General features: G+C 39.9%; 1 protein-coding gene and 1 pseudogene across 1 annotated transcript in view; both read left to right on the top strand.

Moving 5' to 3' along the window:
• LOC141797827 (alpha-2-macroglobulin-P-like) overlaps positions 1 to 21,585 on the top strand; it is a 32,657-nt gene extending 11,072 nt beyond the window's left edge. Inside the window, 25 exon segments of the mRNA XM_074679511.1 lie at positions 115 to 345; positions 2,553 to 2,613; positions 2,817 to 2,962; positions 3,161 to 3,310; positions 3,385 to 3,519; positions 3,706 to 3,799; positions 3,837 to 4,017; positions 8,617 to 8,842; positions 10,382 to 10,508; positions 10,970 to 11,091; positions 11,199 to 11,250; positions 11,654 to 11,737; positions 12,485 to 12,661; positions 13,586 to 13,661; positions 13,971 to 14,127; positions 14,248 to 14,322; positions 14,723 to 14,885; positions 15,142 to 15,323; positions 15,652 to 15,864; positions 18,380 to 18,498; positions 18,618 to 18,708; positions 20,152 to 20,220; positions 20,298 to 20,400; positions 21,329 to 21,377; positions 21,549 to 21,585. Coding sequence (XP_074535612.1) covers positions 115 to 345; positions 2,553 to 2,613; positions 2,817 to 2,962; positions 3,161 to 3,310; positions 3,385 to 3,519; positions 3,706 to 3,799; positions 3,837 to 4,017; positions 8,617 to 8,842; positions 10,382 to 10,508; positions 10,970 to 11,091; positions 11,199 to 11,250; positions 11,654 to 11,737; positions 12,485 to 12,661; positions 13,586 to 13,661; positions 13,971 to 14,127; positions 14,248 to 14,322; positions 14,723 to 14,885; positions 15,142 to 15,323; positions 15,652 to 15,864; positions 18,380 to 18,498; positions 18,618 to 18,708; positions 20,152 to 20,220; positions 20,298 to 20,400; positions 21,329 to 21,375 — 3,081 coding nt within the window. The 3' untranslated portion in view covers positions 21,376 to 21,377; positions 21,549 to 21,585.
• LOC141797781 (uncharacterized) lies at positions 788 to 1,634 on the top strand (annotated as a pseudogene).
• Positions 21,586 to 21,782: the final 197 nt, after the last annotated feature.

Below are 21,782 nucleotides of genomic sequence, written 5' to 3'. Positions count from 1 at the left end.
TTTGGACTAACTGCTGAATTAAACCAGCTTCCAGAAGTAGCTGAAATATTCTTCTGATGGCTTCTGCCATCTTGAGCCATCAATCACTAATGTTACTGCTTCTTTATGATCCAGGTTACCCTCAAACCAGGCCCAGAGCAGAATCGTGACTCAAAAGCTCCATACTTTGAGAGAGCAGAACACAAGCTTGACTTCCTCATGCCATCATATCCTAGACCCAAATTATTCAGCTCTCTCAAGGTTAAGAAAAAGGAAAAGCAACTTTTCTGTAACAAAGAGGAGAACTTTTCTGTGTCCTACACGTTGGTGGAAGAGACCCGAGCTACTGTGGAAGTGATGTATCTGGTGAGCACTGGCTTGGTCAAATATCAGGTTAATAGGGGAAAACATATCCCAGTGCATTCACAAAGTATTCACAGTGCTCCACAATTTTCGACATTTTGTTGTGTTATAGCCTTGTTCCAAAATGATAATAAAAAAAATACACACAACACCTCAAAATGACGAAGAAAAAAAAAAAAAAAAAAAAAAAAAAAAAAAAAAATATATATATATATATATATATATATATATATATATATATATATATATATATATATATATATATATATATATATATATATATATATATATGCAAATCTGTTAAATATATTTATATATATATATATATATATATATATATATATATATATATATATATATATATATATATATATATATATATATATATATATATGAAAAAAAAACTAAAAAAACTACATGTACATGGATATTCACTGCCTTTACCATGAAGCTCAGAATTGAGTTCAGGTGCGTCCTGTTTCCACTGATCATACTGGAGATTTTTACCTACAGTTTAACTGGAGTCCATCTGTGGTAAATTCAGTTGATTGGACATGATTTGGAAAGGCACAGACCTGTCAGTATAGGTCCCAAAGGTGACAGTACGTGTTGAAGCACAAACCGGATATGAAGTCAAAGGAATTTTCCATAGACCTCTGAGACAGGATCTCCACAAAGTTGGGGAAGGGTCCAGAAACATTTCTGCTGCTTTGAAGGTCCCAATGGGCACAGTGACCTCCATCATCCATAAGTGGAAGAAGTCCAGAACCACCAGGGCTCTTCCTAGTGCTGGATGCCCCTCTAAACTGAGTGATTGGAGCAGAAGGGCCTTAACCAGGGAGGTGACCAAGAATCTGTTGGTCACTCTGTTAGAGCTCCAGTAGTACTCTGTGGAGAGAGGAGAACCTTACACAAGGACAAACATCTCTGGAGCAATCCACCAATCAGGCCTGTGTGGTAGAGTGGCCAGATGGGAGCCATTCCTTAGTGAAAGGCACGTGGCAGCCAGTCTGGAGTTTGCCAAAAGACACCAGAAGGACTCTCAGATGAGAGTGGAAAACCAGGTCTCATCTCTGGTCTGATGATACCAAGATCAAACTCTTTGGCGTTAATGCCAAGCATCATGTTTGGAGGAAACCAGGCAGTGCTCATCACTTGGCCAATACCATCTCCACAGTGAAGTATGGTGGTGGGAGCTTAGAAAGAAAAGAAGAGAACTTTGTCATTGCAACAGGTACAACAAAATTACAAAGCTTCATGTGGTGGGGATGTTTTTCAGTGGCAGAAACTGAGAGTAGTCCCGGTTTAGGGAAAGATTAATGCATCGATATACAGGGATGTCCTGGATGAAAACCTATTCCAAAGCACTTTTGACTTCAGACTATGGCGATGTTTCATTTTTTCGGCAGAACTGTGACCCTAAGCATTCAGCCAGGATATCAAAGAAGTGACTTCAGGACACTCGATGAATGTCTCTGACCAGTGTTCCAGCCAGAGCCCAGACTTGAATCCGATCAAGTGGCCAAGCTTGTGGCATTATGCTCAAATACAGCAGCAGCTGTAATTGCTGTCAAAGGTGCATCAACAAAGAATTGAGCTGAGGCTGTGAATAAGTTTGTACATGTGATATCTTCATTTTTTTTACTCATGTTGTCATTGTGAGGTGTTGTTTGTAGAGTTTTCAGAGACAAAATTGTATTTTATCAATAATGGAACAAAGCTGTAATACAGCAAAATGTGGAAAAAGTGAACCTCTGTGAGCACTTTCTGGATGCACTGTATCTCAGTGTATAATGTTATTTTCCAGTCAGTCTGAGTTTGTTTGTGGGACAGTGACAATGTTCTCCGAGTACTCAGCTTTGTCTGTGCCTGCTCTTATGATGCAGTCTTTCTCCCATTTGTTTTATTGCCATGTTTTTTTCCACACAAGTCCTTTGAGATAAATATCCAGCCAGGGAAACTCAACTCTTGTCCTTTAGGTTACCTGATTTATCGTAAATTCTGGACTCTAGGGGATACTGGTAAACCAGATGTAGTCTACTTTGGGGGTTCTTGCAGGCAAAGGGTCAATTCTGATGTCAGACTATTGCACTGAATGATAGACTGATACCCCAACACTGTACTGTGGGCTGTATTTGAGGCATATTGAGATTTGTTTTGATTTCAGAGAAAAATCTGAGCTTAAGAAAAATTTCTGTTCATACCTCCAGGTCTTATCCAAAGGGAACATTGTTATGCAAGGACATCAAAAGGTTGACGTGCACAAGTCTGGTGGGTAAAGATGGTTTTAGAAATGTACGAATGAGGACCCTTTTGCTAGCTCTCAGCTGCATATAAAATATTTTCTGAAACTTTGTGGAAAAATAGGGTCAAGAACAGGAAAACAAACTAAGATGGGATCATTTAAATGTATTTCAGTTGTTTGGCTGTTGGTTGTATAATCTGTATAATTCATGTGTTCTTTTCTATGTCAGTATCTGAAGGTGAGATATCCTTCACATTAAAAGTGACCTCGGACTTTTCACCTGAGTTCCAGCTTATAGCCTACACAGTCCTCCCAAACGAGATTGTGATTGCTGACAGTGAAAAATACACCACCAAGAAATGTTTCAGCAATAAGGTCAGAATGAAAGATGTGTAAATGTTTATTTGGGCCTGTTAAGCATAGATCTGATTAGGTTAAAGTGTTATACTCAACACTTCAGTCTTGTATTGGAGTATTGGCCATTCAGACACTTGGCTGCAGGTATTCTGTCTTCACTTTCTCAGAGCTTCATCTAATTTTTGTTAGTTTGTATGTGTGCATGTTTTTTTCCAGGTATCCTTGGGTTTTTTTCCACCTTCAGCTGTTCCAGGAGAAACAGTCACCCTGCAGGTGTCAGCTGATCCTGGCTCTCTGTGTGGTGTGAGTGCTGTTGACCAGAGCGTCCTCATTGAGGAGCCAGGGAAAACTCTGGATACTGACAAGGTCTCTTTAAATTATTACTAAATAATTCAATAAATGTTTTTAACCCTAACCCTAGCCCTTAATTTTCTTTTCAGATTTTTGACTTGTTGCCGGACAAAACAGGCTATTATGTTTATGATGAAGAAAAATGTTTAATAGTGGCACCCAAGAGATCTAAACATAGACACAGAAGAGACAGCAGTAAAAGTTGGAGTTTTCCTGTTTTTAAGGTAATTTCTCTATTTTTCCTTGTTGCTGATGAAGTACAAATTTTAGACGAATGAATACAAAAGCAGACGAACATCAAAACAATACACCAGTACAATACACAAATGTCAATGCCCCATCTAAATATTGTGGATTGATACTAAAGTACACTATACACTAACATCTCAGTGTAATGTTTATTTACCCAGAGAGTGGGCCTAAAGGTGGTAACAAATATGTTCACCAAGCTGCCATCGTGCCTGTACTTCAAGGGGAAAAAGTACTTTGATGAGGCGACATGTGGTAGTGGGTTATTTTCTTTTTCATGAGTGTAATTAAGTAAAGCATTTTGACGATGTTTGAGTTATTCCTGTGATTCGTGTTTAATGATTTGTCTCCTCAGGTGCTTTGAGGATCAGCTTGACTGATAAAACTGATGCGACTGTTGGTAGATCGCTTCCAGGGTTCAGGGCTCGCACTTTCTTTCCAGAGACGTGGATATGGAACATCATTGAAGTTGGGTGAGTTCTTGTTACAGCCTCTTTTCAAAGACAACTTAGGTCCTGATCCATCAAGATCACACATAACTAGCGCAACATTGCGTGTACAAACTAAAAAACTAGCATGTGCTATTTGTGGGCATGTTGCAAGTGATCTACTAAGACCGTATGCGCAATTTATCACAGGTGCAAACTGCCCTTTTTAAGTGAGGATTGAGCGCATGCCACTTGCTGACGCCATGGAGAGTTTGGAAGAGCAGAGTGGCTGTAAAGGAAAAATGAAGTTTGAATCCACGGAGTTGGAGAAATCAGGCTACAGGCTATGGTATAGGCGGTGAGAGCTGTGTCCAGTGTGGCGCGTGCACTTAACTGTGACACCCAGGCCACATGAAGCAGTAGGTCAGTGCCGTGTCGGGGGGTGGGGTGGTGGTGGTGGAAAATGACCGTCAATGCCCTGGCAACAGTCAAGAGGTCATTCAGTGGCAGTGGTCCTTGAACATGCTGACAAATAAAGAGTGAGGTTCATCCCCTACACATAGGTGGAGACCAGCGCGGGTGGCAAAGACACAAAGCCCCAGTGAAACAATTTGTTTTGAGGGAAAAAAAATCAAAGAATATTAATATTCAATATTTAAGTTCATTCATGGTGGTTTTTGTTCTGGTTTAATTGCATAAAAAAGCAAACCTGAAATGTCTCATGAGAAATGGCTTTGATTGAGATAAGCACGTCTACAGTCCTGCAGAATTAACGTTTTCTTGCATGTCGCGGTCGTTGTTTCCATCATCCAGCAGCACAAAAACAACATTGTTGGACACACCATATGTCTCCACTATTTTTAGGTCTGACAGTTCAAATATGTTGATAAACACACAAAAGATCTTCTCCCTCCCTCATTTGTGACCGAAGCTGTTTGTTTTTCAAAAGTGCTGAATATGGACATAAAACAGTGGCAGCTAACTGTTTCAGGTTTGATAAATCACTGTGCAGGTGCTAAACGACTTCATTTGAATCTCTTTCTCCCAAGATTTTGCATATTCAGATGATCTGCATATATTCTGCATATTCATGGCCAAGTGGTTTGAATGTGCTATTCTGCTCATTTAACAGGTGCAATCCTTGATGCATCCAGTTAGTAAATCGCTTTGCATGGGCTATCAAGTTTGCACATGTTTTTATACACGCAAGCCTTTCGTGAGTGTTTTATTATATAAAAAACAATTACTTATAATATTAATTATGATAATAGTTATTATTATTATTATTATTATTATTATTATTATTATTATTTATTTATTTATTTATTTATTTGTTCTGTAGCCCTTTACAAGAACTCCAAGGCTTTAACTTTAAGGTTATTGAAATCAATACAAGCAAGTAAAACAAGTCAAAACAAAACAAAACAAAAGTACAATGACACTTTAAAAGCTAACTTAAAAAGTTGTGTTTTAACAGAGATTTGAATGTTGAGGAGTCAGAGCAGTTTTGAATAGAAGTGGGGAGTGAGTTCCAGAGGGTGGGGGCGGCGATGGGGAACGTTCTGTCTCCCCAGGTTCGTTGCTTGGTTCTACAAGGTGGAGACAGGAGGTTGGCGTGTAAGGAAGGAGGTTAGGGGAAGAAATGTGATGGTGGAGGAGACCAGTGAGATAGGAAGGGGTTTTGTGGGTGAGCAGGAGAATTTTAAACTGTATGCAGTAGGGGATGGGAAGCCGATGAAGATGTTGGAGCACAGGGGTGATGTGGTCAAGGGAGCAGGTGCATGTGAGGAGGTGTGCAGCAGAGTTCTGGCTGTTCTGCAGTTTATGGAGTACAAAGGAAGATGTACCAAAGAGGATGCCTTTACAGTAGTTCAAATAATAGAAAGTGAATTTTAAAGGATCGCCCTCATAGGAGTATGACAAATTTTTTACAGATTGATTCTGATGTGTAGGGGTGTTATTTTACTGGATTTAACTGACACAGTGACGTGTTTTATTTCCTGTGTTCTTTGGGGCAGGAGGAAAGCTGGAAAGCTGAACTCTGTAGTAAAATGTATGTTTGCAGGAGCACCTGGCTCTTGAAGAGAATTAGTCTATTCAGACAAATGGTCAAAGTATCACAGATATGCAGTAGGGATGTCCTGATCAGCATTTTTTGCCCCCTGCCGATACCGAGTCCCGATTCGATTTTTGGGTTTGGAGATAATCTCTGCTGACGAAGTGACAAACTGAAGCAGCACAGTCTTTTTGTTTTGTAGTAAAAAATAATAGTTAAAGCTTATTAAGTCCATTCAACTTAGTCCAGCTAGTTTTGAAGGTAAAACCCTCTGGATCCCAAAATCCCGTCGGCGGGATCAAAATACCACTTATTTTTAAATGACCGCCATTTACAAGCCATTTCGTCCAATCCAAAAACTGAAAACACTGGGGTAATTTTCAGATTTTTAAATTTTCGAGGGTACCTGAATGTATCACATACAAAGCTGGAAACATGTCTAAACATGCTGCAGAAGAAGAAAAACTTTCATCAACATCGCTTTGAATTCCATGTCTTCCCAGAACATTTGCAGAAAATGACAGATTTGCTCGTTTAATGTTGTTAAAAAGTAATCTATGCTTCTTAAGGCTTTCAGCAAACCCTAAACGGTGGACAACTTGTAAACATGTAATACAGCATGCTAAAATCAGAGGCTACCCTGAACGCATCTCTTGGTAGACAGTGAGAGACTTCAAATCTAAGTATTAGACACCAATGGGACTATCTCATGTTTTTCCTCTTTCATGGGAATATTTGTTTTGCTACAAACTGGATTATAACTTTAACTGACCTGAACCATCAATGGCAAGGGATCAATCTGGTGTGCTGCGAGGCTCAGCAGAAACACCAGACAAACTTCTGGGGCCTGTACTGCAAAGCTGGATTAGCTCTTAGAGAGATAACTTCCTGGATAAGTTTAAAGTTTTCCGCACTACGAATGTGGCTCTCTTTTTATTGGGGCTGCACGATTATCACAATCGCAATCGCAATGTCAGCACATGCAATTCCAATTTTCCTCCATGATAACCAAGCAAGTCTGTAGACTCATCATGACACTACTTTTTTTAGTAAGTCGCAAGCACAATCGCAATCGCAATATTGTCCACCTAATTGCAAATCGCACCTTTTTCCCAAATCGTGCAGCACTACTTTTTATCCAGACATGTTGCCCCGGTAACTGATGCTGAACGCCAAACCTGGTCAGGAGCAGGTTAAGTTCCATGATAAGAGCCCGCTGACCAATCGGTTCTCTCAGGCGGGCATAAAAGACCGCACAGTCACCAATTTGCTCAGCCGGAGTGAAGTCCTTCGGCGCGGGACCACCCCCTGTCTTTTTGGCCCAACATTTTTTCTTATGGGCTGTGAACAAACAATATCTTACTGATCATCATAACTGAGACATTGTCAGGGAAAAGTAGAAATGTGTGCAAATGGAATCTTTCATACTGACCACTTTGAAGGATGGTCTCAAATTTATTTTTTATTTGCTCCCACGTCCTTTTTTCCCAACTGCTATTGCATCTGCAACACAAATTGCCAATAATGAGCAAGAGATTTGTAGGAAAGTGGACTCTTTCTAATTATGATGTCGGATATGATGCTGATCAGACACACAGTGACTGACAACATGAATGAATAAGGACCTAACTGCCCGTGTCGTCACATGATGAGATAGGTCTATTAATATCAGCATTTTGGAAATTTACGCATTCACAGAGTCGGTGATTTTATGCCAGCAATCCCTCCGGCTTCTCGTGGCCGCGGTCGTGTTGCTCTTGGCCTGGATAATATTGCGGTACTCCTTGTATATTTTACAGGATTATTTGCCGCTCCTCCGTCGTAACGTAGGCTGCTCTCTTCTCCATTGTGGAAAATGCTCCAGGGCCGCTAACCACGCCCATTTTATGTGTGCGCGCACAGATCCCAGCCGGATTCACTTATCGAGCTGATAACGAGCCTCGTAGAACAGCAGATCTGGATGACGGAGATCCGGTGAAGTTCAGCGAGTTGTCGCAGAGTTATCCTGGATGACTTAATCCAGCTTCGTAGTACAGGCCCCTGGTGGTGCACGTGTGTTCTATGATAAAGCTAAATATGGCTGCTGTTCTACAGCACTGTACCGTATTTTATCATACTCTCATCAACTGTTTGAGGTTGGGTGCACTTATAGCGCTTTGTTTCACTGGCACGTAGGCGTCGGCGGCAATTTTGGCTTTCTGATGGCTAACGAGAAGGATCGGTTGAGAGGATTGGCTAGAATTCCAGATCACCTTTACTTTGAAAAATGCAAAAATCGTCCCTATCCTATACTATGGGTTGGGACATCCGTAATATGCAGTGTTGTGAGACCTCAAATAGTACAAAGAAAACAAGTTGATATTCATTTCTAAAAACTACAATAACAATGTTTCAAGTCTAGAAGAGTTTAGAAAACAATACTTGGCCGATAGGTGGAATCATATGTTGGTGCCTACTCTCCATAAGTGTCTTACATTGCTGTTGGGGGGGCATCTTCTTGATCACATTGAAGTGATTTTCAGTGGGATTCAGGTCTCTATGGGTTATTCTAACTCAAAAAAGTTTGTCGTCCTGTCTCTACCATCCAGAGAGTCTGGATCAACAGATTTGTCCTTGACTGTCCCAGACACCATCACTACCTGGGAGACGGAGGCCTTCTGTTTGTCCCCTCAGGGTTTCGGCTTGGCTCCCCACAAGATGCTCACAGTCTACCAGCCTTTTTTCCTCAAGCTCCACCTGCCTTACTCTACCATCAGAGGAGAGCAGTTTGCTCTGAAGGCCACTGTCTTCAACTACCTGTCCAGTTGTATGATGGTAATCAGTGCTTTTACAATTACTGTGACAGAAGCAAGAATCAGTACACCGAACTTCACAGTTGGGATGAGATTTTGTTTTTGATGTGTTGTGCCTTTTTTCTCCACACAAAGTTTTGCGTGTTCTTTCCAAACAACTTCACTCTGGTTCCACCCATCCACTGAATATGTTGTTAGTGGTGCTGTGAAACATCTAGGTGCTTTTTTACAAACTTTTTAAACATGCAGCAATGTTTACCTTTGGACAGCAGTGGTTTTCTCCATAGTGTCCTCAGTGAAAAACCTGTTTCTCTACAAAAATCTGTCCCGGGTTCTGTTTGTAAGGCTGCAGGCTGAGTCGCCTTAACTTGTGGTTATAACTGTAAGCTAAATGAACACTTAACTTGACTTTCTGGAAAAAAAAAAGCTGTGACAAATTTTAAAGACAAACACAGGGTGTTTGCAGGTCTTAAAAAGTGTTAAAAGTTGATAAATCAATTGTGGGAAAATTAAGGCCCTTAAAAAGTATTAAAAAGTCTTTATTGTGGTTTTATGAGGTGTTAAATTTTATAGGTATTCAAGCTTTGACTCCAAAAATATCCATGCATATTTATTTTCCTCCTTGCGACTGTCCCCTGATTGGGACGTTAAACATTCAGCTGATAAAGTTATAAAATAGAATATAATAGAGTAGAATAGAAATACTTTATTGCTCCCAAACTGGTAAATTGTTGTGTTGACAGCAGAAATTGACGGAGTCAGAATACAAAGATAAAAAAGAATAAAAATAAAAGAAATACATAAAGACTCTTGTTACAATAAGATATAACAACCAAGATTGTCAGAGGTATATACTATAGCTTTAAATTAATACCACTACTAGTTTAAAATTAAATACAACATTAAAGCAAATCACACAATCTCAGGCCCATGTCCTAAATTTCGAAAATGATGAAATAATAGCTTGTTTTTTTTTTTTGTTTTTTTTTTTTAGCAAGTTGGCCTTGAATACCTGCTGTTACTTGTTGTGGGAGGGTTGATAAACCTGCCTTTAGTTTTAGTTTTATTTATTCATTCAAGCTTTATTCCTGCTCAGCTTACTTAATTTCTGTAAAAATGCAAACTAAAACTGAAAGTCGTGATTAAGTCTTTAAACTTTTTGAAAGGTTTTTTAAAAAGTCTTGAAAGGGTTTTAAAATCAATTCCAGGATTTTAGCATATACCCTGAAACAGGTTCTTGCTAACTGCTTCAGTTTTTTTCCCCAATACTGATTGGTATTACATCATGTCAGGGGCTCAGGCTCACCAACGCTGCCCTGGCTCATCATGCACCAGTTTTCAGGAGCTCTGTTATCCACAGGTTGCAAACTTGGTGGTAAAAGCAAAGGTTTCCTAACTTATAGAGAATGGATGAAAAAAAAAGACTAGAAAGACACTGACAAGGCTGATGGAGAAGTGTGATTTTGGGCAGTGAACTGACAAAAAAAGCAGCTTTTCAGACCTGAGCTGCATTTGTGTGAAGCTTGTTGTATATGACCAGGTAAAAATCGGTCATTCACAGGTCACTGTTACACCTGCTCACTCCCTGGACTACACCCTCACCCCTCTCTCTGGTGAACAGTACACATCCTGTCTTTGTGCCAATGATCAACAAACTTTCAGCTGGACCATGTCCCCCTCAGTCTTGGGTAAGAACCACAGATTTGATGTTGTGTCAGAGTTATACCAACAATATTAAAGATTTGTAGATGATCCACAATCTATAATCATAACTAAAAAACAAAAACACAAAAACATAGTTCACATTGTTTTAAGATTAGATTTTAGATTTTAGGTTTAGGTTTCCTCACAGTTTGCCCTTAATACATATGCAGTAGTTTCATCATAACATTTGTGCTGGGGTATGGCCAAAATGATAATCACAATCATTTTGCTCAATACTGAAAAACATTTGGTCAAATATAACATATTAAATGGTTATCTAACAAAATTAGGCCCCTATGGCTCCAGATAGTTTCAATCAGGTTTCTACCAGTACGTCCTTCTGAGAGACTTTATGCCTTTACTTGTGGATCCAGAGGCACCAGTTTCATACATGTGGAAAGAAGAGTACATGCTGGGAATACACAGTTTTTGTTTTTGCCTCTAGGGGTTGTGAATGTGACGGTGTCTGCTGAGGCCGTGGCATCCCAAGCGTCATGTGACAATAAGACTGTGAATGTGCCAGAGAGAGGTCGCATGGATGTGGTCACACGATCCCTCATAGTTAAGGTGAGTTCATTTAATCACGTATGAAACACTTAACTGAAAGCCTGAAGTTTGATCATCAATAAACCAAAAACGTTGCTGTGAGTTCTCTTTCCTTCCTTTTCTTTCAGGCTGAGGGAATAGAGCAGACAAAAACCTACAACTGGCTGCTCTGTCCGAATGGTCAGTGCTAATCAGACCACACTTTTTTATTTCTAGCTTGAAAGCTGGTTTTGTTTTGACTTTATATATCTTTTGTGCAATGATGTTTAGATTTTAGTAAACTGTTCTGCTTTCCTGCAGCCTGCCTCTCTTTCATTTTACCTTGAGACCTCACAAACATCTGGCCTCTGGTCTCACAAACCATTTCTTTTTTTTGGTGCTGCCCTCATTGCAAATTAGAGGAAATTCAAAGTAAATTCTCAAGATTACATTATTAGACTGAACTAGCTCCTTAGTCTTTACATGATTATGCCAAGCAACAGTTAAAAGTACCCCACACTCTTTTTTTAGTGACCTCTGCATCAACAGACTTCTTCTATAGCAGCTTTCAAACCTGCATTTATTTCTCTGATTCTGTTCCCAGGAGGGGCTCTCACACAAGAGGTGGAGCTACAGTTACCAGAGAATGTGATCTCTGGCTCTGCTCGAGCTACGCTGTCTGTTCTGGGTAAGTCACCAACCGTCCTCTTAGAAAAGAACAAACTGGATCCTGGTGTTAAAGGGTCATTTATGACTGTGTATGCAACCAATTATCTACAAATTGCAGATATGTATAGATGTGGTGTTGAACCTGCTGTCTCGAGCTTTTAATTTGAGGCCAGTAGAGATTTTAGTGTAACATTAAACACAAAAAAAAGTTTATTCTTTTTTTTGCTATTTCACTTTGTGTTTCTCTTTGACTAAACCATTAGGTTCTCTCAGGTAGTTTCTTTGAGCTGAGCCCCCTCTGGACGTGTTTGTGGGAGTTATGGACAGTTTTTCTCACTGGAGTCCCAAACTGAAGTTTTATCTCGCACTTGCTAGTTTTGCCCTGCAGTTGACAGTAGGTGGAGCTCTTCATAGTTATGTTTTCACATCTGAGGACCAGTCCTACTGTCCATTGTTGGCCTTCACTTGGAACTTTTGAAGAGTGGGACATTTCAAGAAGTTTTACACCACTGACTGTAATCCTGTCTCTTTAAACAGTGGTTAATACACTGCTGCCTGTTGCTAAGTGAAACAGCCCCACATATTTTTGTTTTCCAAAGTGTGCTTAAAGAAACTGCAGAAATGCATCTTCAAAAAAAAAAAAAAAAAAAAAAATTTTACTCCTCTGCAAGGAAAACTCAAACAGGGGAAGTGTTTGTGTTGCCCCAACTATTGAAATGCTCATTTATTTTTGGTTCAGGTTTTTGAAAGTGATTGTTCTGTTCAGGTGACACCCTGGGCCGGGCCTTGAGGAACTTTGATGGACTGCTGAAGATACCACATGGAAGTGGGGAGCAGAACATGGCTCTCATGGCTTCAAACATCTACATTCTGGAGTACCTGAAGAACACACAGCAGCTGACCCCAGCCATCCTAGAGAAGGCTGTAAACTTCATGAACAGTGGTAAGAATATAAATGATGCATCTCTGGCTGCCATGAATGTAATACTAGATTTTTATCACCATACAAGCTTGTGCAGTAAAAAATGAGGCAATGCAGAAGTGGAAAAAACTGGAGGACTCCATTGTCTGAGAAGTGTCACATGAGATGGCTCAACTCAAATGCAATTGGTCTCCGTTTCCAGCTTTGCTCAGTCAATACCGTAATCAGTTTACAAGCAAAATACAAAATATAAGCATCTCAAATTTAAAATCCCCTTGTAATTTACTGACGAAGGATCCAGGTCCTGGACCCAGTTGGTGAGCTCTGTTATAGAAGTTATTAGGATTGGTGTTTGCCAAATCAGAAGCAAAGCTCACCTGATGACAGGTGGGCACCCCATAGGCCCATCTCATTTCCAAAAGGGCTCCTGCTTCAACACTCTGTTTTAGAAACTCACACAGACAAGTGATGTCACGAGGACGACGTCCGTTAATTGTGTAGTCTATGGTTTCTGTGTGGTATGGTTCTGCATCATAACATCCTATTGGTATCAAATAATCATCCAACATTTCATTTAGTTTCTTATCCCACTGTATCTACCTTTTTATTGCATCTTATGGTTACCAGTTGTTGAAGTTGAATAGCATTAAAATGCATCAGCTTATGCCTGAATAAACTGGAAATTGTTCAATATTTCCATCCAAGGTACAAAGAAGCAAAGGTTTAACACAGGAAATACAATACTGAAGAAAAGAAGACACCTAAGTTTGCCTGTGAGCACCTTAGCTCGGTTGATATTGGGAAATGATCAGGGACTAACTGATAATACAGACAGAATAAACACATCCTGTAATATACCAGTGCTTCTTCTGTGTCTGTATTACATCACAAAATGTTGTACTTTATAAATAAAACCCTCATTTCTAATGTCTTAACTTTCTACAGGCTACCAGAGGCAGCTGAAGTACAAGCACATAGATGGTGCTTACAGCAAGTTTGAAAATGGGGAAAGGAACACCTGGTGAGAACATGACAGACTGTCAGGCAGGTCTCTCTGTAAGCAGACGCACTGATTAACATATTAAATCAAGCTTAACATCAACTCAGTGGAGTTATCACAAAGCACGGTGTGTTTTTTGCTCCATGGCGTGACTTGACTTGTGTCTGCTCTGTCTTGGCTGGTATTCCTTTGACAAATGTTTTGTAAAGTTCCTGGTGCTTTTTGGGTATGGGGTCATGACAGGAGGAATAACTATGGCACCTGTGCATCATTATGATTGCAGAAAAATGCACATCTTTACGGAAAAGTTCTGCGCTCAATCATCCACAGGTTGACTGCTTTCGTGCTGAGGTCCTTTGCTAAAGCCAGCTCGTTCATCTTCATTAACTCAGCAAACATTGAAAAGTCTAAGACCTGGCTGGAGAGTACACAACAAAGAAATGGCTGTTTTGAACTGTCAGGAAAACTGTCCAACAATGAAATGAAGGTAATTCAAAGATTTACCCAGTGTGTTGTTACTCTTTTATAGGTGGTTTAATATTCTATGCAGTCCTTAGTTTTGAACATTGTTGAGAGTTTAACGCCTCCTGGGTCTTTGTCCTCACAGGGTGGTGTTTCTGACGAAGTGACCCTTAGTGCTTACATCATCGCTACCTTTCTAGAGATGAACATGTCATTAACTGTGAGTAAAAACACACGTTTTGTTAATCCTTTTACATTTTTCACTGAACTACAGTATATGAGATTTGAGAGTTTGAAAGTTTAGTTTTTGCACAACAGTTATTCACTTAACGTATAGCGACAGATCAACACCTGACCTCAATACTCTGATCTTGAGAAAAGATGTCTGAACAAAGAAAAGTAAGATAAAAAGTTGAAGATGTGTTATTTATTCATTTGCAACAGTAACAAATTGAATCTGACAGATTCGCTATAATGAGTGAAATTTGCAATCCATGGGCTCATTCATATAGAAACACACTGGTTTTATGTACGCAGGTTTGTGTTATTATCTTATGCAAAAGTTTTTAAACTTAGAGATGATGAAATATCTGTTAAGTGGTCTATCTTATTGTTCACAGGATCCTGTTGCACAAAGAAGCTTGTCGTGCCTGAAGGAGTCCATCAGTAGCATGAGGAACACCTACACCACAGCTCTGCTGGCATATGTCTTCACTCTGGCAGGAGACATGGAGACCAGAGCTCTCCTCTTCCAGAGCCTTGACACAGTTGCCGTACAGCAAGGTGAGCATGACAAAACTTATCACTTTTCTTTACGATTACACCAGTGTTGGGAATAATGAGGGTCATAAAGGTTGTTGACTTGGAATTTAAAAGGTCAAATGTAGCTTTCATGCAACATCAATACACTAGACCGGTCCACAGCAAACAGCTCCAAACCCTGGTGTGCTCTTTTCTCCTTCATTATCTTCATAACATGGCCTCTAAAATCAGTCTTACCTCAGATGCTAATCAGGATTGTATTTATTGCTGCGTAAAGAGGGCACCCTCCACTGGTCTCAGAAAGAGGAGGTCACCTCTCTGTCTGTGGAGATCAGCTCTTATGTGCTGCTAGCCAAACTCAGCGCTTCTCCCACTGCTGAAGACCTGGGATACTCCGCTCGCATCGTCAAATGGCTAACAGGGCAGCAGAACGAGTACGGGGGCTTCAGCTCCATGCAGGTATGTCACAAACAATCAGGAAGACTTCAGTATTCCTTCTGATTGGCTCCCAAAAGGCTAGGCTGGTATTGTGACTTTGCAATCGTTGGTTATCATGTGAGACTAGACTATGTTGTAGATCGCTTTGGACAAAAGCGTCTGCTAAATGAAATTTTAGTATTGTAAAGATTAAAGCTCATTTCCTCAGATTTCTTTTTGCCTTTTCTGGTCAAATGAGCTCACGATGACTGCTCATAAGTATTTGACTGAAGTCAAACCAGTTAAACCAACAATACTAATTTACCAATGTGTGTGTTGGTGTGTGTGTGTGTGTGTGCCTGTTTTAAAGGACACAGTGGTGGCTCTACAGGCACTGGCTCTCTACTCCACCAAAGTATTCAGTCATGAAGGCTCCAGCACAGTGACGGTCCAGTCTCCCAGCGGCCATCATACGTTTGATGTGAACCCAAACAACAGACTGCTCTACCAGGAAGAGGCACTGAAGGACACGACAGGAAAGTACAGCTTGGAGGTGAAGGGAGCTGCATGTGCGACAGTGCAGGTCAGTGAAGAATGTTGCCCTGCGTGTCTGTGATTCTTAAGGTGTTGTGTGCCCCCATTTGGACAGGCCAGGAGTTATAGCATGGAGGCATGGCGAAAACAAATAAAAATAATGCACACACTGGGAGTAACTAAAATCTTATCAAGTGATTTTGTCTAGTCTTCATTAGAAAACGTCTTTTTAGACTTAACATGAGCCAAACTCACCTGACCAGTCCAAAAAAATGTCTTGTTTCAAGTTATTTAAAGACAAAAGTGAGATTTGAATTGCTTGTAACAAGTAGAAAAAAATCTGCCAATGGAACACGAGAAAAGTTAAGTTAAAGGGATAGTTCAGTTTTTTTGAAGTGGGGTTGTATGAGCTCTATGTGACCACTAAGGACATTAGATACAGTAGAAAGGTGTCTCCTCTCCCTCAGTAAGACACAGACTGTAATCGATGGTGACGAGGAAATAGACGCTAACAGGGAGAGACGGTACCAAATTCAAAGGCTATTTTCTCTGCCTACAAGAACTAAAATCAAAAAGTAATACCACAGTTTGAGAGTACGCTACATAAAATATTTTTTAAGTGCATTAAGTCTTCGGAAATATAAACATTTATCTGGACCTGACTAACTGGTCATGTGTCCTTCCGCACAGCGCTAGTGCGCTCCGTCCCCCCTCCTCCTTTCAGCTGTAGGGAATGTAAACAAGCTATGCTTCAGGCCCTGGTTGTAGCCTCGTGTAAGTTTGATCAAGTATCGTAGTTCTTTTGTTTGTACTCTAAGGATTGTGAGGCAGCGTAGGAAATTCAAAATGAGTGACTATGACAGCAACGATGAAGTTCCATTCACTTTGGAACCAAAAGGATACCTGTATGAACCGGAGCACACAGAAGAGGAGCTGCTACAGATGGAGACTGAAAGGAATACAGAGGAAACATCCACGGACACTGGACATCAAGATGCTGAGTGTTACTGCTGCCACGACTGATGTTGTTGTTGTTGTTGCTGTTACAGGACACTCCAGAATTCAGAAGAGCAGGGAAATCTGTGTGATGAGTTATACAGACGGCTTGAGAGCTAGCAGTGTCCTCAGACAAATCCTGAAGAGTGTCTGTAACCAAGTTCCACTCATGACAGCAGAAACACTCAGCATCCATGGGCATTGAGTCACAGCTCAATGCCCACGGAGTTTTACTACATTTTCCTTCTGGCATCACCTTGAAATCTTGCTCTCTGTAGGGATCAGGATAATCTTGTTTTTGGATTAGCAAGTGATCCAAATCCTGCTGAAAAGTTTTGAACAACACAAACTGAAGTTTTGATTCAGATCAAAACTAGGATTGATTATGTGATCTAATCCGATTTCTAAAACCTTCTTTCTCTTTTAAACAACCCATTGTCGAAATTTAATCCAATCCGAAAAACAAAAATCCAATCAGATTACCTTTTGGCTCAGTCATACAGGTTTTGGGATTTAAATCACTGAAAGGTACAATACACCAAGTAGTAGTCACAAAAACAGGGCTCCATTTGCGGCCTGATAAACTAAGGTGCCAGTCTTCTACAATGGCAAACTCAGATTTTCTGTTTGAAAACCTTTACGGATCTCTATGAATAGAGCTTATACAGGGGAGTAAGTTACATTCTTAGAGCGATCAAAACACCAAAACCGCTGTGACCATAGATTGTATAAAACATGGACGAAGCATCCGTGACGCCACCTGTCTGATCTTGAAACCGTGAAATGAAGCCAATCCGCAGACGCAGCCACATTTGCTACGACACAGGCTGTGAGTTTTTCTTCAAGCAGCTACAGGGCCCCCGGCGGTCTCGTGACCTGAGCTGTGCCTCTGATTGGACAATCAAACAATACTAATCACTTCTTGACCTTAGAGTTAGAAAAAAATTCACTCACCGTACAGTGTGTGCTGATAGTGAAATCAGAGTTTTTGGACCCAAGCTGTTTTTTGAACCAGGCTGTAAGTATGTTTTTTTAATGCCATAAAAGTCTGATTTATTGCTGGGTGTTTACATGACTTCTGGTCTTTCTGCAGCCAACCGCAAGCGGATTTTCGACGAACAGCGACTTTTCGCACCTCCGCATAGGCTTCATTTTTACTTACCGGATGTTACCCCTTGGCTGTGACTTTCTCCCTTAACAAAAACCACCAGACTATTTACAAAAACAAACACTGGACCTTCTGGTATTTCTTTGCCTTAGCCAGACAATTTTTTTTGTTTAAGTCATATTTATTTTTTAATGAGGGACTTAAGTTTGTATGAATGAAAAATGACTGTTTTTGCTCCATGGAGACTGGTGGGTTTCATTAGAGCCAGTTATTGGCTTTCTTTAGGTCCAAAAGGGATCCGTCTCTTTATGGTAAATGACTATACAATTTGCAGAGTCTCTGTTACTGTTATGTTGTTCTCTTAAAATAACTAAAAATAAGCTTGTATTGGTTCTCCCTTTCAATTTAAACATTGTCAGAACTTGTGATAGGAATTAAAACCTTCCCACTTTACTTCCAGATTTCTCTTCACTATAACATCCCAATTATTCCTCGAGACTCCACTGTCTACATGGAGACTGAATCTGATGGGGTATGCATAGGTTTGCCCCAAAGATTTGATCTGCAGCTGAAGTCACTGTAAGTAATAATCATGAAGACGTAACATCAGAGGAGGGCTGCAGTTCTTGGATAAGTGACCTCTTTGCTGTTGATTTATGAAACAAGAGAAAACAAGTCTCATCTGGTCTCAATCACAGACACCGAGGATATGAGATTGATACAAACATGGTGATCATGGAAATCAAACTGCTCACTGGATATCGTCCGACTCAATGGTCTTTAGATTTGGTGAGTTATGTCTGTTAATGAATGTTGTATCAAGTTCAAGATGAAATGAGATAATTATGAATTAAGCAGCCATCCTTGACGTTGTGGTTAAATGCTGTTTAGAGGCTCATTAATGCTTCTTATGCATGCGATACAAAACATTTACAGCATGTTTTAACAGTTAAACTGTCTTTGCCTGCAGACTTCTGTGCTTTGGAAGTGTGTAGGCAATGCACTGTAAGGAGATTTTGAGTGATCTTGCAAAATTCTCCCTTCTAGATGTATGCCTGACGGTAATCCACACTTTAAAATGAGATTATCAGTGCCAAGTAGATTATTTCTAATGGCTACTTCCTAGCTTCACAGTCGGGTCGTGCAGGACAACACCACACTGACTGTCAAAGTTTAGAAGTGAGAGGATAGATCTGTGTTTTTCTCTGCTGAAAACGATTTCTTACCAGCCCACAGTCAGCAGTTATTCTGCAGTGGTCTGTTCAAACTTGAGAGTCTATCAGTAAAATGAAGAGTGAGGTTACGTTAGCTCTGCTTGGTAGATGACTGGCAGGATGTAGCTAACCAGGATTCACTAATGCTACACATTAAGGACATGTCTTGGAGCAGTGTATCTTGTGTACCCCTGATCCTTCCACTTATACCATGAGTAACCCCTCACTCATGGGTGTTGATAAGTCTTCAAAAGAGAACGTAACACAATCATTTTATCTTCTTAATTTGAACATTTAGTTCCCCAGCATTCTCTCTCTTTTTTTTTTTTTTTTTACCTCAAAACATAAATATGAATAATATTTTGCCTTAGAAATAAAAAAGTAATATAAATAAATAAATGTAAAATCAAAATAATCAACCTGCCTTTGTTATATATAAGTCTCATTTACCACAAAAAGTTGAAAAAGTCCCTTTTGAAAAGGCGTTTTTTAAGTAACTGTGTCTACTAAACTCCGGTACAAACTTACAGGTTTGCTTGTTGTTATGTTTCAAACCATAGCGCTATGTATCTGTAAATAGATATCTTACCTTATGGCTTTGTATCCAGTAAAAAGTTGTCTTGAACAAGAGAAATCTTCATTTAATCCCAAAACAAACACGTGCCTGGTTAAAATTCACATCTTCACAACAGTGTGCGTGAGACTCCAAGCCAAAGAGATCCTCATCACATCTTTAATTGGGGTGAATGTTATTTGAATTTGAATTTGGATACAGCGCACTCAACAGTTATAACAAAGTTATACTTTTTATATAGATACGAGAAGTTCACCCTCAGACCAATATACCATGACATAGTGCATTTGATACAATATTTGGTCTTTGTGGAAGATGAATCAGTAGGAAATAGCAGGGTAAAAAAGTCTATTTCAGTTGTATCAAGACTTGGCAGGGACATCACAAAAGTCATCAAGGGGTCAAGTTATCACAATAGTTGTCGAAAATGTTGTCTCCCCACAGATCGAACAAAACCATTTGGTGGATCGTGTTGACCACAAAAATGATCTTGTTGTGGTGCACCTGAAGAAGGTACGAGGAGCTGCAGAATTAAAACGTGATAAGTTGTTCTCCAGACTTTTATTAAAATCTCTTTTTTCTTTCTGCAGTTACCGAAGAACTTTCTCATCTGCCACATTGATCTCATAAGAGACATGCCAGTTCAAAACCTGAAGCCAGGTTTCGTCAAGATCTATGACCTCTACGAGCCAAGTGAGTCAGATTAATAGTTGTCCAAGTCTGGTCAGCACTGTGGCTTATGCTGCAGGTTTGTGCGTCTCTTTTTCCTTACATAGCTCATAGCAGCCTTCGTGGGCTGCCTGACATGGTATCACACTCACTCTGTTGCGTCCTCTGTCCTTCCTTGTAATATGTTAGCTCCAGTTTACCATAAAACATTTGCAATCGCTGTGAAAAGTAAGCAGGAAACAGAGGGACCAGTCAATCTGAAGATCACAGAGGCCACATCAGCACGGCTTCCGTCCTCTTTGCAGGTCAATGACCTGTGCTGGTTATACATCTCCCCGATCAAATGGTTAAATGCCAGTTAAACCAGACACAGTCTTCATCCCTGACTTCTAGATCATAATACAGGCAACCCAAGCTTAAGTTCTGTCATCTGTGTTTGTTTACATCCAAGTAGTAGAGTATTTGAACATTGCTGTTGCAGCTGTTTACCAGCCTGGTATAAACACTGGTTCTACTTCATAACACTCTAATTAAATGGCATTTTGGGAATTTAATAATAAAATTTGTGACAATTAAATTCAAAGGAGAAAACGGGTACCCAGAGACAGTAATGACATTTAATTCTTAAGTCACACAATCACCTCTAGTCTTCACTGTGCGGCACTGTTGAAGAACTTGGTTATCTTCTGAGGTGAGATAAAAGTGCTACATGGAACAAAATGATTCTAAACCTTATTTATCCTCGCTGGTGATCAATTGTTTAAAAGAAGTTGTCAGTAGCAGAAGCTCAGCTAGCAGCCCCCTCATGGTATGACCTCAGTCCTGCAGACAGTGTTGAGCCTGGAGTTTGAGACCGACAGATTTGAAATCTTTTCCCATTTAAAGCTAAGCCAATGTTAATGTGGATTATTTATAATAACTCTGCTGTGAAAATGTTCACTTTTCTTTTCAGGTTGCCACGCTGAGATAGAGTACACTGATCCCTGTCCTGCAGAATGACGGTAAACTTTAATACTTGATACATCAGTGTTGTATTCCTGCAGTTAAATGTTTTTATCTTTATTTTTTTTTCTTACAGAGAATGTCCAATATTTTTGTACTTAAATAATAATGTGTAGATTGTGTAGATTGTGTATTTTGATTGAATAAGCCTTAATTTTTTATCCATGTAGCTTGAGGAAGGAAGGTCAGTCACCCACAAAACCTCCTGGAACCTAAAGGATCTTTCTTGCAAGAATCAAATATTTAATAAAAACTCTGATTCACACAGTTTCTGTTGGTTTCTCTTTGCTTTAAGGGTTTGACAGAAACCAGGAGAATATCAACTTTTGTCACTGAACAAATAAAGATACATAACTTCCTCACAAGAGATTCAGTTTCAGTCCATTCAGCATGTTATATCTCTC

The sequence above is a fragment of the Halichoeres trimaculatus genome, unplaced genomic scaffold, assembly GCF_033239565.1.
Source record: "Halichoeres trimaculatus isolate MK-OKI-2021-1 unplaced genomic scaffold, fHalTri1.1 fHalTri1_scaffold_9, whole genome shotgun sequence".
Taxonomy (NCBI): domain Eukaryota; kingdom Metazoa; phylum Chordata; class Actinopteri; order Labriformes; family Labridae; genus Halichoeres; species Halichoeres trimaculatus.
This window is presented reverse-complemented; position numbering and strand designations above follow the sequence as displayed.